The following is a 15,448-nucleotide window of genomic DNA, read 5'->3' as shown; positions in this document are numbered from 1 at the left end:
AATCTTTTCGACCTACCGACCCTATTTTTTCCCAATGTTATCCTAAAGAAACATTTTTTTTTTTGCCTTACATGTATATGCAAGTAAGAACCATGCTGTGTGTCGTTTTAAAAGGCTTTCTTCTCCGTACTGGTGCTATGGCATGTTCATGTTGTGGCTCCTGTGACGTAACATTATCCTAATAGAAATTCAAACAAAACTTGAAGAAGGCGAGACAGGGCTCTGAAAATGAGATGTAGGGCCGATGTGCAACTTAACTTGACAAGGACTCGAAATCAAATATGCTGCTGACCTTTGTCAATTTTTGTCAATATTCAATATGCATTGTTCATGTGTCTCAAATAGCATACATGTGTCAATGTATAAAATGACGTGTAATGAATGTGCCAGGATGCATCTTACTTTAATAGGAATAGGATTTATACTTCTAAAAAAAAAAGCGGTGTACCACAAGGGGATGTTCTAGGGCCGATTCTTTTCAATTTTGTTTTGGTGAATGATATTCCGATGATTGTAAACATTGTGGTTATACTTAACTATTTACTAATGACATCGAATTTAAGGTCATGAAACAGCAACCCAACAATTTATGGTTTCTGGAGCTCCATTTACAGATGTACATTGGCTCATGAAGATAAATAAGGAAAAATGTTATACATGTAAGCTTGTGGAGATTGGAAGCATTCCGATAAATATACAATAAAACACTTTTTAATCATTAATCTAAATAGTAGTGCATGTATATATCTAAACAGAGATTAGATAAATTAATTTCTTGTGTGTTGTAATGTGAAAATATAACCTGATTTATGCAGGAGGTTGGACGTCATATGCGCCAGGTGGTGTGTATCAATTATGTTAAAAGCAAACGGAACTCTTCATTCGGGAAGGTAAAAAGATAATGCGAATGGCGTCTGAAGAAAACATTTTCATGCGGGTAAAAGTCAGATATGAAACTAGTCTTGTTGTTCATGCTCTCTCGTTATGTTACCCTATCTAAGGGTTGAAAGATCAACATATGCATTCATGGAGAAATTAAGCTGCAATTTTAGATAAAATGCAAAAGAGAAACACGGGAAATCCTTCGATCTTCATCAGTTCATGACATCATTCGAAGATCAACATAAGACAAATCGGATAGGTTTCTGCTTGTTGCCACAATGCGTGCAACCTTAGTTTTGAGTGATCATGTGAAATGATTAGTTCTTAGAGATGCTTTAGAAATAATTATGATGAATCCATTCCAAAATGAAAGCTGATGCTTGTCATGTTTATACATTTCCATGTTAAAAGTACAGTAAAAGTGACTAACTATATTTTTTGGCAGACTTCATATCAAGCAGACACCCCATGTCAATTGTTTAGGGGTTACCTTTTCCTGCATACATTCATGAAAGAGACTTATTAACGTAGTTGTGATTCCCTGTAAAAATTCGGTTTTATTCTTTCACAGATATCAATACATGCTGACGCCTAATTTCTAAAGCCATGTTTCACAAAGGAGAAGATGGAAAACCTAAAGGGTTCGGATTTTCAGGATTCGCACTTGGCAAGAAACCTGATGAAGTTGATCCTGCAAAACCAGTGTCTGGAATGGCAGGGATGCCAAGTAATGCAGGTGGCAGGTTCATGCCTGGGCGGTCCTTTGGATATAGTACAAATATAGGGAAACGAAGAGCCAGGAATGAAGACGAGTATGATTTTGTATATTGCATATAAGATAGTATATATACAGAGATCGGACAGAAGTATTCAGACAAAATGGCTGCCGTAATGTCATGTGAACATCTCGCTAGGAAAATAAAACTCTTTATAAAAAATATATGTGTTGAGATATATCAATACTGACCTAATATTTGGTGATCTGACCCTTGGACTTTCGTACTTTCTTCAGACGATCAGGAATCTATTGGTATAAACCTTGAATGTATTCTACATCAATGCCTTGCCAGATGGTTTGTATTGCGTCAAAATGTTCTGTTTGATTAGTGATGTTGTTGACCACTGTTTTTAGTGGTATTTTAAGGTTTAACCACTCATTTTCGATGATATTTAAATCAGGACTTTGTGGGGGTCATTCATGGTTTGTAAAATATTCTGAACTGGAGCATTGTCCTGTTGAAAAATGTAGATTTGGTTTGCGAAGTGTCTCGCTAAAACAAATTCTCTTCCAAAATTTCAATATATTTTAGTGAATTGATGGTTCCATTTACACTGCAAACAGTACCAACTCCATAATGGGTAATACACCCCCAAATCATCATGAAAGTTTTCTGTGTGACCGTGGACAGATGCAGGCTGGCCGGTATGCCTCGTCTTTTCGCCTCCATATAAAAAATTCTGTTGTCATTACCAAGGACGTATATGAGAAGGATAAGTCACACTGGGTTTTGGGGAAGTCCAAGGCAGGCGCTTTTGTGTTTGTGCACTGACCGTGACGTTGGGCGACGACTGATTTTCCTTTGATATCCGCCGGCGCAGCCTTTGATGTAGCTTGCGGGTGTGCGAGGGTTACCGTCTTACTTTCTGAAGCGGTGCTGTCATTTCATGAGCTGTCGATTTTTTTTAACGAAAATTTAAGACATATCCCCTAAACATTTCGTCTTTATAACAAGTTATAAACGTCGTGAAATTTAATAAACTTTACAATGGTGTTTCGTTTGACTCGATAAGACAAGTATTTGTTGAGAAAAACGGTTTTTATTCCCGGTTCATAGGCGTCTCGCGTGGTGTTTAGTAATGTAAAGAGACAGACACGAATCCTTCTCACTTATAAATCCTTGTCATTACCGATCACAATTTGACTTTCATCAGAAAAAATAACATCTTTCTAATAGTTTTCTACAGTCAGATTTCTTTTATCAAAGCAAAATGTCACAAGTTTCCTTAAATTGACTTCACGCATAATTTCTTCACCCTCCTACGGTATCCCTGACTTTTTAAATTCCGGTCAATCGTTTTACTACTAACCTGTACAGCATTTACAGTGTTCCTGTAGTCATTTAATTCAGCTGTTACTTCATCGAACGTTTTTCTCCTATATCCGCGCACAACTTTTAAGGGCCTTCTCTGGTCCTGATCTGTCAAATATGGCGTCCTTCACATCGATGTGTATTTTCAATGTTTCCTCGTCTCAGATATCGCTTCCAAATATCAGAAATTGTAGATTTTGGTATGCCTAACCTATCTGCAACAATTGTTTGTTTTATCCCACCTTCTATCATCGCTACGACCGCTTTTCTTAAGCCTGATGTCACTTCTTTACCACGACGACCCATGTTATTTCCATAAATTCCTGCGATTCCGTCGGCAGACGACATGATTTATTTTTACCGCCACAAAATTATGCATGACGTCATCTTTCCGATGACGTATACGATGATGCGAACCAAGCCTTCAAACTGGATTTATTCCGATTTTTACGTGCCGCATGAAAATTTAGCGGTATATATCACGACGCGTTTGTCCGAATACTTCTGTCCGGTCTCTGTAGTTTTGAATCATTATCATAAGCTATATGCTTTTCAAGATCTTTATAGAATGACTTAATTTTAAGGTCAAATTTTCTTATAATTTAACGAAATGGTATATATGGCTGTCTTTGTTTGTACCCTTTTAAGCTTTTATACCTTTATAAATCCCTTCAGTTTAAAAAAAAAAAAAAAAAAAAAACATATTTTAAATTGAAATTATCTCCTGAAGATAATAAATTCTGTCTTAGATAATAAGTGATGTTTGAATTAATTTTACTCTTGTCAAAAACACAATGTTGTACTCTTACGGAATAAAAAATAAGATTTTTGTTATATTATTTGGTTCAATTAAAACATCACAAAAGTATATCTCGGATATTTAAGTAAAAATATGACTGGTATATATGCTGGTGTAATTTATTTGGAGCAAAATATAGAATAATGTGAAAGCCATGATGATGAAATACATTTTTAAGGTGTCCAATATGCAATGAAGTATTTACCATTTTGATGACAAGATCTTTACCAGGTATTCAATGATAATTTTCTGCACCAGGTATTTTGATGACGATGATGAAGAAGGTGACCTGGAGTATCAGCCCGCACCCGGAAGTCCTGGTGCTGATGACAAAAACAAAGATGGAAGTGACAGTGATGATCCCTTAGATGCCTTCATGGCTGATATTGAGGTGAGTCACAATTATAGAAGTATGATTGAGTACCATCATTCGCACAAAATGATGGCAATTTTTCCGTAGCCAAAACATTCTCATGAGTCACAATTTTATCACCAATGAAATATTTGTTCGAAAAATGCGATGTTGGCGACAACTGGCGTGAACTCAGCAATTGAAGGCAAAAAGGACCCAGAGGGAAATTAGCCCTTGGCTAAATCAGGTTTCTATCCTCAGTAAATAAAATTTATTATTATTATCTATTATTACAAGCTAACCGATACTTACATTATATATATATATATCATTGGCTTCTTAGGTAAAATATGTGTTTTCGTTTAAATATCACATACAGTGTCTATAACAATAATGACAATAAAAAAAGCTAACCGAGTTTTATAACATATAGGTATAATTCTTTTTCACAAAAAATAATACGGGCAGCCACTTGAAACGTCATGATATACACGTGCATATCAAAAGGTCTCCAATACTTTTAAATGACATACATGTATGTATCAAATTACTAGTAAACGTTTCTGTCATAATTTGCGTGCCACTGTGGGTAGCGATAGGCCAAGGACATCTCCTTGCAGGCGGTGTATGGGATTTGCAAATTATTTAGTCTAGATGAAATAAATGATTATTCTAATTACTGGTTTATGTAAATAATGAATGTACTTGCAATATTTCCAACGTTGGACATTTTTATTTTGCTATAATTAATATTGATGCTGCTATCGTTTGTGCGATGAGGAGGTTTTGCCCAGTCATCTCGGTTTTCCCTGTCGACACCAAAATAAAACTTGTATTGTAAGATAGTGACCGTGTATTCTGTTTATCCTGCAACTTTTTCATTATACATACAGAAGATGGTATTCAAAACGAAAACAAATTGCCTGTTATTTACACGATTTCGCTTAAAGCGAAATGCTTCTTTGATGATCAAGAAAAGATGCTTTTACTAAATCGAATGAGTGTTTACTCCTTTTTACTTACGTGGGAAATATGTAAGTGACGTCATTCCGGTGATTGTGACGTAAACTGTTTGGCGGGACTGACTGCCGTTTCATTCACTCCTACTAAAAGTGACGTCACTGGAATGTTCGGGATCAAGTCATCAAATTTAGAAATTGAATCAAACGAAAGAAATTAAACATCTATTTACTGACATCGTAATATTTTTCTATTTCAACTATTACAGGAAATTCTTATTATCTGGTATCTAGTTCTGTGCCTGACTAATGTCGATATTAGAGCTGAAAAATGCACTGTTTTCTTTATATTGTTCCGCTTCTTTTGTTGACTTTAAATTCGTAAAATGAACTTAACCCGCGAAGGGCGTCAGAACGTTTGTTTTTCAACGGGAATAAACACCGTAGTGATAAAGACCTTCCAAGTATGGCAACAGTGAATATTTGCATCAGGAAAATTGGGACACAAAAAGTCGATTTTCTCCAAATGTAAGTAAGTTACACTACATTAATTTTGCTGGAACACTTAAAAAAATCGTTCTGATTTCAGAACAATTGGAATTATGAAGATACCTCTTACAGTATTTTTATTATTATTATTATATATAATGTAAGTTAACAAGCTAACCGATACTTACATTATATATATCATTGGCTTCTTAGGTAAAATATGTATTATCGTTTAAATATCACTTACAGTGTATATAACAATAATGACAATAAAAAAGCTAAACGAATTTTTATACATTATATGTATAATTCATTTTTCACAAAAAAAACAAAACGGGCAACCACTTGAAACGTCATGATATACACGTACATATCAAAACGTCTCCAATACTTTAAAATGACATACGTATCAAATTACTAGTAAACTTTTCTGTCATATTTTGGGTGCCCCTGTGTTTTTGGCTGAGGTGATCAAGATTGCATTTTACGGTCTCGGAATAGCAGTTGAGACTGTTTGTTTTACACATGTTCATAGAAATTTAACTGTCGAAAACATATATATCTAGATTTGATATCCCATGAAAAGTTACATAATATAAGACCTCGATCGAGAGCATCGTGGGTAGCGATAGGTCGAAGATGTCTCCTTGCAGGCGGTGTATGGGATTTGCAAATTATTAAGTCTAGATGAAATAAATGATTATTCTAATTACTGGTTTATGTTAATAATGAATGTACGTGCAATATTTCCAACGGTGGGCATTTTTATTTTGCTATAATTAATATTGATGCTGATATCGTTTGTGCGATGAGATGAGATGAGGAGGTTTTGCCGATTCATCTCGGTTTTCCCTGTCGACACCAAAATAAAACTTGTATTGTAAGATAGTGACCGTGTATTCTGTTTATCCTGCAACTTTTTCATTATACATACAGAAGATGGTATTCAAAACGAAAGCAAATTGCCTGTTATTTACACGATTTCGCTCAAAGCGAAACGCTTCTTTGATGATCAAGAAAAGATGCATTCACTAAACCGAATGAGAGTGTACTCGTTTTTACTACCGTGGGAAATATGCAAGCGACGTCATTCCGGTGATTGTGACGTCACTGTTTGGTGGGACTGACTGCCGTTTCATTCACTCCTACTAAAAGTGATGTCACAGGAATGTTCGGGATCAAGTCATCAAATTTAGAAATCGAATCAAACGAAAGAAATTAAACATTTATTTACTGACATCGTAATATTTTCCTATTGCAACTATTATAGGCAATTCTTATTATCCGATATCGAGTTCTGTGCCCGATTAATGTCTATGTTAGAGCTGAAAATGCATAGTTTCTTGATATTGTTCCGCTTCCTTTTTTGACTTTAAATTCGTAAAATGAACTTAACCTGCGAAGGGCGTCAGAACGCTTGTTTTCAATGGGAATAAACACTGTAGTGATAAAGACCTTCCAAGTGAATATTTGCATCAGGGAAAAAAGGGACACAAAAAGTTGATTTTCTCCAAAAGTCAGTAAGTAACACTACATTAATTTTGCTGGAACACTTATAAAATCGTTCTGATTTCAGAACAATTGGAATTATGAAGATATCTCTTACAGTATTTTTATTATTATTATTATATATAATGTAAGTTAATAATTGAATGTATTTGATTTGAAGGTTGATTTCTACAATGTTAAATGTTTTGTGAAATTATCATTTATGACTCTTCCGAGATAAATAAACATGATTAATATGCCTGAAAAATTAGACTACAATTAAGTAGTAATTTTTCAAAATCCGAAGCACATTATCAATACCTTAAGCTCTCATTTGTAGAAATATCACTTAAGAATTTTAGACTTGTATACCCTTAAGCTCTCATTTGTTGAAATATCACTTAAGAATTTTAGACTTGTATACCCTTAAGCTCTCATTTGTAGAAATATCACTTAAGAATTTTAGACTTGTATACCCTTAAGCTCTCATTTGTAGAAATATCACTTAAGAATTTTAGACTTGTATACCATCAGATTTTATGAGAAGTTTTGTTATGATTGACTTCCAGGCAGAAGTAAAAGGTAAAATGAAAGAAGGCAAGGAACATAAGGAAAAACCAAAAGAGAAGAAAAAAGACAAGTATGTAGTGTTGTTGATTGGTAATTATTAGATAGCATTACAGTTACTGGCAGGCGACCAGTTCTCACTGAGTACCAATTCTCATCATCGCATCTGTATCTGTACGATTACCACTGGGGTCCCTGGAATTTTTAGCCCACCATCATCAGATGGTGGGCTATTCAAATCGCCTTTCGTCCGTGGTCCGTCGTCCGTCCGTCCTTCCGTCCTTCCGTCCGTCCGTCCGTCCGTCCGTTAACAATTCTTGTTACCGCTATTTCTCAAAAAGCACTGAAGGGATTCTTTCTTAAATTTTCATATGCTGGTTCCCCTAGGACCCTAGTTGTGCATATTGCATTTTGGGACCGATCGGTCAACAAGATGGCCGACAGGCGGCCATCTTTGATTTTGATAGTTTAAGTTTGTTACCGCTATTTCTCAGAAAGTGCTCAAGGGATCTTTCTCAAAATTTCATATGTAGGTTCCCCTAGGACCCTAGTTGTGCATATTGCAATTTGGGACCGATCGGTTAACAAGATGGCCGACAGGCGGCCATCTTGGATTTTGCTAGTTAAAGTTTGTAACCGCTATTTCTCAAGAAAGTACTAGAGGGATCTTTCTTCAAATTTCATATGTATGTTCCCCTAGGGACCCTAAGTTGTGCATATTGCAATTTGGGAACCGATCAGGTAAACAACATGGCCGACAGGCGGGCCATCTTGGATTTTGATAGTTAAAATGTGTGTTACCGCTATTTCTCGGAAAGTAATAAAGGGATCTTTCTCAAATTTTCATACGTATGTTCCCCTAGGACCCTAGTTGTGCATATTGCAACTTTTTGGTGACCAATCGTGTCAACAAGATGGCCGACAGGACGGGCCTTCTTGGATTTTGATAGTTAAAGTTTGTTACTGCTATTTTCAGAAAAGTGCTCAAGGGATCTTTCTTAAATTTCATATGTAGGTTCCCTAGGACCCTTGTTGTTCATATTGCAATTTGGGAGACCGATCGGTTAACAAGATGGCCGACAGGCGGCCATCTTGGATTTTGATAGTTAAAGTTTGTTACCGCTATTTCTCAGAAAGTGCTCAAGGGATCTTTTTCAAATTTCATATGTAGGTTCCCCTAGGACCCTAGTTGTGCATATTGCAATTTGGGACCCGATCGGTTAACAAGATGGCCGACAGGCGGCCATCTTGGATTTTGATAGTTGTAGTTTGTTACTGCTGATTTTTCGGAAAGTACTAATGGGATCTTTCTCAAATTTCATATATATGTTCCCCTAGGACCCTAGTTGTGCATATTGCAATTTGGGACCGATCAGGTAACAAGATGGCCGACAGCGCACCGGCCATTCTTGGATTGTTGATAGTTAAGATTTTGTTATCCGCTATTGTCTCGGAAAGTACTTATAGGGTCTTTCTTCAAATTTCATATGTAGCTTCCCCTTGGACCCTAGTTGTGCATTAATTGCAATTTGGGATCCGATCAGTTAACAAGATGGCAGACAGTGCGGCCATACTTGGATTTTGATTGTTAAGTTTTGTATACATGCTATTTTTGGACAAAGTTACTGATTTTTTTTGTTTCTAGGTGGTAACAGTTTGTTCACCCTCTATTTCTCAGAAATGAGTTGAAGGGATCTCAAAAGCAAAAATTCCATACACCAGGTTGCCCCTAGGCCCTTAGTTGTGCATATTGCATTTTGGGACAATCTCGTCAAACATAAATGGCCTGCCAGGCGGGACCATCTTGGGATTGGTTTTTGTTAAAGTTTGTTAAGTTATCTTAAATTTTTATATGTAGGTTCCCCTAGGGCGCTAGTGGTGCATATTGCATTTTGCAATTGATAGGTCAAATTCTTTTTTATAGTACTACAAAATTCCCTCTGGGATCTCTTGTTTAAAGTTATCTTACAAATTCTTTTTGCACCTAGGTTTTGTTAAATTGGTTCGTGGGCAAAATTCAATGGTAGGTGTAACAGGTCCTTTAGTCAAAAAAGCCATCTTCCAATAGAAGACACGACCATGTTGATTTCCATAAAAAATGTCTGAAAATTTGTCTGTGATCGAACAAGTACACATGTGATGGCGAGAATTGGTACCCGTCGAGAACTGGTCGTCTGCCAGTAGTATTTTATAATAATTCATGTAAAAACTCTGTTACTTTTGTGGGTTTCCGATTGCATGGAAATTAAATTTTGTTGTTTTAGAAATTCAATGGAAAGGTTTAAACTTTTTATCAAAAGTTTTGATGGTGTTTTTTTTTAATTCTTTAGTATCACAATCATATTAGATGAAATTTTCATTACATTTTATTTCTGTGCTTCTGCATACAATTTTGTCCTGATTCTTCATCTCTTGATCACCTCATCTTTTTCATACATACCTTAATAGATGCTTTACTCAATATGCAGAGTATAATGTGTCAAAATCATGTCACTATGCAGTATGGCATACATTCCGAAGGTTTGTTCGTCTTTTATCTCTGTATGGTATATTGATTCACTTCTGGAAGAGAACTTTTATAATAATTGATTGGCCAAATTTGAAGTGTATATTATCTGTACAAGCATCAAATTAAAAAATACAAATTAAATCTATTTAAAAGAAACAAATATTAACTGATTTGACACATTAATTTGGCACTGTTTAGGGGCGTGAGAGACGACATTGAAAATGAAGATGTCCAGGAAGCATTTTTCCGCTACATGGAAGAGAATCCCATGGCTGGTGTCATCCTTGATGAAGATGAGACAGGAATTGAATATGATGCCGATGGGAATCCTATCATACCAGAGAAAAATAAGGTAACTTCAGAAAGTCAAAATTCAATGAAAAATAAATCTAAATGGATAATGGATGCATTGTATCAAACAGAAATATGATTTCTATTTTTTTTTTGTTTGGCAAAAATAATATTTACTATTTTGAGTTCACAGAGTTGTTTATAAAATTTTGCAGTTCACTTAATTGACCCTGATAATTTAATCATTTATATTTTTTACAGATGATTGATCCATTGCCTCCTATTGACCATACAGAAATTGATTATAAGAAATTTGAGAAAAATTTCTACCAGGAACATGAAGAGATTTCTAAACTTACACAGAGTCAAGTCGATGAACTTAGAAATAAACTTGGTTTAAGGGTAAGTCTCTTGTAAATGTCTCAGTATATTGAACAAAACTTGGTTTAAGGGTAAGTCTCTAGTGAATGTCTCAGTATATTGAACAAAACTTAGTGAATGTCTCAGTATACCAGTATTGAACAAAACTTAGTGAATTTCTTAGTATATTGAACAAAACTTGGTTTAAGGTTAAGTCTCTAGTGAATGTCTCAGTATATTGAACAAGACTTAGTGAATGTCTCAGTATATTGAACAAAACTTTGTTTAAGGTTAAGTTTCTAGTGAATGTCTCGGTATATTGAAAAAAACTTTGTTTAAGGTTAAGTTTCTAGTGAATGTCTCGGTATATATTGAACAAAACTTTGTTTCAGGTTAAGTCTCTAGTTAAAGTCTTGGTATATTGAAAAAGACATTTATCAGGTTCTTTTTGAAGGATTGAAGAGACTCAGGGGTGTTTAGATGTCCTGAGTTCTACCCTTATGTCTCTATCTTTGGGCTGTGGTGACCGTGTGGTTTAGTCTAGCACTAACATGCTCTAATTCTGCTTTGGCCAAGTGGTTCAAGGTTTTGAACATTCCACCACTAGCCCTTCATCTCTGGGTCATGAGTTGAGATAGACTGATTAACTATGAATTTTATGAAAGATGTATGATATTGAGATTGTTGTCATAATTGTACCAAAATTGGCTATGTCATTAATGTGCTTTCCATTTATATCACCCAAAACATATGTTCTATTAATATGTTTAAAGTATGTTTTTCTGTCATCTATTTTAAAAAGTATATAAATTATTGTTCTATTTTCAGGTATCTGGGTTTGCCCCTCCCAATCCCACATCCAGCTTCGCACATTTTGGTTTTGATGATGAACTCATGGCTGTAATTAGAAAGTCTGAATACACACAGCCTACTCCTATTCAGGCTCAGGTTAGTTGTCAGAAAATCATTTCAATAACCACCAATGGTATGTATTAATTTGATTCTAATAATAGTATAAAGATGTATCCCTTGTAAGCAATGTTATTTGTATCTCTTTTTCAGGTGGCATGGTGTTCTGGCGTTCATGTTGATTCATAAATTTCAAAATACATGTAAAAGGACACAATATTAACTAATCAGATTTTACATATATATTATATAAATAGCATATACATTATATAAATATAGAATAAAGAAAGTATATAAATATAGAATATAGGAAGTGGTGTAAGAATTGGAAATTTCCTAAGAAATGTCTTTATTAAGATATAATTTTACACCTGTGCAGGGAGTACCCATCATACTGAATGGCCGAGACATTATTGGTATAGCCAAGACGGGTAGTGGGAAAACTGCCACATACCTATGGCCCCTTCTCGTACACATAATGGACCAGAAGGAGCTGGAGCCAGGAGATGGACCTATAGGGCTCATACTGGCCCCTACTAGGGAGCTGTCACAACAGGTACACAAAACTACTATAGACTCTGTATACTCTTACTCATGATGAAATGTTTCACACATACTGTAGGAATTTGAATCCTGTTGTAAAACTCACATATAACAAGAATGTATATATTTAAGAAAATTACGGTAAATTTGGTATTTCTAACTGTCACTTTTTAATAGAAAGTCTAGATCCTGTCTTTTATATGTTGTATCTTTTTGCCATGAAAAGGAATATCAAATTTTAAAAAGTTACTGGTAAAATAAAAACTGGAAATTATTCAGTTTTTTATTTGTTTTTAGACATGATATCAAAGGCATATTTGAATTTCAATACAACTGATTACAAACTGTAAGGAAGAGTTGTAACTAATTAATATGTGTTGCTTTATAAATAAGTAATTGAACTCAAGATGCTTTTCATGGTCATCTCTTAAAGGCCAACTACAATTACTGAAACGGCTTTAATCTTTTAAAATTGGAATGCAAAACGAGATTGATAATTTGTAGAGAATACTACACTTATCATCACCTTCTGAACAATTTTATTAAATAAATCAAATGTTACTTTTTGTAACGCAGGTCGTCTTATGTTTGCCGCTGTCATACCAATTACTGTGTGTTAGTTTACTATCTTTGGGCCAGATTACAAAAAGGTGAAATGAATCTTTAGTGGTAACATTGATTATGAAGGGGGTCTTGCACTTGTATATATTGTAAATTTATCTTAGACCATCAATATAAATGTTCTTAGGCTACTTTTGTTTTTAAGAAACTTTAAATCTGTGTTACCTAAAGGTAGTGGGCCTTTAATGATAGATCTCTGTTAAACCACAGGAGTTTGACATTCTGTCAATAATATATATGAAAAGATATAAAAAATACCCCTATATACTGTTTTTATATAGTATATAGGGGTATTTTTTATATATTTGTACTATATACTATTGACAGAACGTCAAACTCTGGTGGTTAAACCTGTTATATATCCATATGTTAATAAAAGAACGTTTTTGGTAGTGTAATTGAAATGAGATGATATTATTTGTTATTGTTATGATATTGTTTCAGATTTATCACGAGGCAAAGAAGTTTGGAAAAGTGTACAACATAAATGTGGTGTGTGCTTACGGAGGTGGCAACATGTACGAACAGACAAAGGCATGTCAGGAGGGAGCTGAAATTATCGTGGCTACACCGGTATGTACTGGGTAATTAGTGGGAGGGGAGGATATAATGGTTATATCTGGGGACAAAGGCGTGTCAGGAGGGAGCTGAAATTATCGTGGCTACACCGGTATGTACTGGGTAATTAGTGGGAGGGGAGGATATAATGGTTATATCTGGGGACAAAGGCATGTCAGGAGGGAGCTGAAATTATCGTGGCTACAGCGGTGTGTACTGGGTAATTAGTGGGAGGGAGGATATAATGGTTATATCTGGGGATAAAGGCGTGTCAGGAGGGAGCTGAAATTATCGTGGCTACACCGGTATGTACTGGGTAATTAGTGGGAGGGGAGGATATAATGGTTATATCTGGGGACAAAGGCGTGTCAGGAGGGAGCTGAAATTATAGGGGCTACACCGGTGTGTACTGGGTAATTAGTGGGAGGGGAGGATAATGGTTATATCTGGGGACAAAGGCATGTCAGGAGGGAGCTGAAATTATCGTGGCTACACTGGTGTGTACTGGGTAATTAGTGGGAGGGGAGGATAATAGTTATATCTGGGGACAAAGGCGTGTCAGGAGGGAGCTGAAATTATAGTTGCTTCACCGGTGTGTACTGGGTAATTAGTGGGAGGGGAAGATATAGGGGTTATATCTGGGGACAAAGGCGTGTCAGGAGGGAGCTGAAATTATAGGGGCTACACCGGTGTGTACTGGGTAATTAGTGGGAGGGGAGGATATATGGTTATATCTGGGGACAAAGGCGTGTCAGGAGGGAGCTGAAATTATCGTGGCTACACCGGTATGTACTGGGTAATTAGTGGGAGGGGAGGATATAATGGTTATATCTGGGGACAAAGGCGTGTCAGGAGGGAGCTGAAATTATCGTGGCTACACCGGTATGTACTGGGTAATTAGTGGGAGGGGAGGATATAATGGTTATATCTGGGGATAAAGGCGTGTCAGGAGGGAGCTGAAATTATAGGGCTACACCGGTGTGTACTGGGTAATTAGTGGGAGGGGAGGATATAATGGTTATATCTAGGGACAAAGGCGTGTCAGGAGGGAGCTGAAATTATAGGGCTACACCGGTGTGTACTGGGTAATTAGTGGGAGGGGAGGATATAGTGGTTATATCTGGGGACAACGGCGTGTCAGGAGGGGGCTGAAATTATAGGGGCTACACCGGTGTGTACTGGGTAATTAGTGGGAGGGGAGGATATAATGGTTATATCTGGGGACAAAGGCGTGTCAGGAGGGAGCTGAAATTATAGGGGCTACACCGGTATGTACTGGGTAATTAGTGGGAGGGGAGGATATAGTGGTTATATCTGGGGACAAAGGCGTGTCAGGAGGGGGCTGAAATTATAGGGGCTACACCGGTATGTACTGGGTAATTAGTGGGAGGGAGGATATAGTGGTTATATCTGGGGACAAAGGCGTGTCAGGAGGGAGCTGAAATTATAGGGCTACACCGGTGTGTACTGGGTAATTAGTGGGAGGGGAGGATAATGGTTATATCTGGGGACAAAGGCGTGTCAGGAGGGAGCTGAAATTATAGGGCTACACCGGTGTGTACTGGGTAATTAGTGGGAGGGGAGGATATAATGGTTATATCTGGGGACAAAGGCGTGTCAGGAGGGAGCTGAAATTATAGTGGCTACACCGGTGTGTACTGGGTAATTAGTGGGAGGGGAGGATATAGTGGTTATATCTGGGGACAAAGGCGTGTCAGGAGGGGGCTGAAATTATCGTGGCTACACCGGTGTGTACTGGGTAATTAGTGGGAGGGGAGGAGATAATGGTTATATCTGGGGACAAAGGCGTGTCAGGAGGGAGCTGAAATTATCGTGGCTACACCGGTATGTACTGGGTAATTAGTGGGAGGGGAGGATATAATGGTTATATCTGGGGACAAAGGCGTGTCAGGAGGGGCTGAAATTATAGGGGCTACACCGGTATGTACTGGGTAATTAGTGGGAGGGGAGGATATAATGGTTATATCTGGGGACAAAGGCGTGTCAGGAGGGAGCTGAAATTATCGTGGC

General features: G+C 36.7%; 1 protein-coding gene across 1 annotated transcript in view; it reads left to right on the top strand.

The window, feature by feature from the left end:
• The first annotated feature begins 870 nt into the window (after positions 1 to 870).
• The window catches only part of LOC138313707 (ATP-dependent RNA helicase DDX42-like), a 32,544-nt gene continuing 17,966 nt past the window's right edge, over positions 871 to 15,448 (top strand). Inside the window, 9 exon segments of the mRNA XM_069254045.1 lie at positions 871 to 937; positions 1,454 to 1,694; positions 4,030 to 4,162; positions 7,629 to 7,699; positions 10,334 to 10,487; positions 10,688 to 10,828; positions 11,615 to 11,734; positions 12,075 to 12,251; positions 13,304 to 13,432. Of these exon segments, the coding sequence (XP_069110146.1) occupies positions 1,489 to 1,694; positions 4,030 to 4,162; positions 7,629 to 7,699; positions 10,334 to 10,487; positions 10,688 to 10,828; positions 11,615 to 11,734; positions 12,075 to 12,251; positions 13,304 to 13,432 (1,131 nt within the window). The 5' untranslated portion in view covers positions 871 to 937; positions 1,454 to 1,488.

The sequence above is a fragment of the Argopecten irradians genome, chromosome 2 (assembly GCF_041381155.1).
Source record: "Argopecten irradians isolate NY chromosome 2, Ai_NY, whole genome shotgun sequence".
NCBI classification, from domain to species: domain Eukaryota; kingdom Metazoa; phylum Mollusca; class Bivalvia; order Pectinida; family Pectinidae; genus Argopecten; species Argopecten irradians.
The sequence above is the reverse complement of the archived record's forward strand: the minus strand, read 5'-3'. Positions and strand labels throughout refer to the sequence as shown.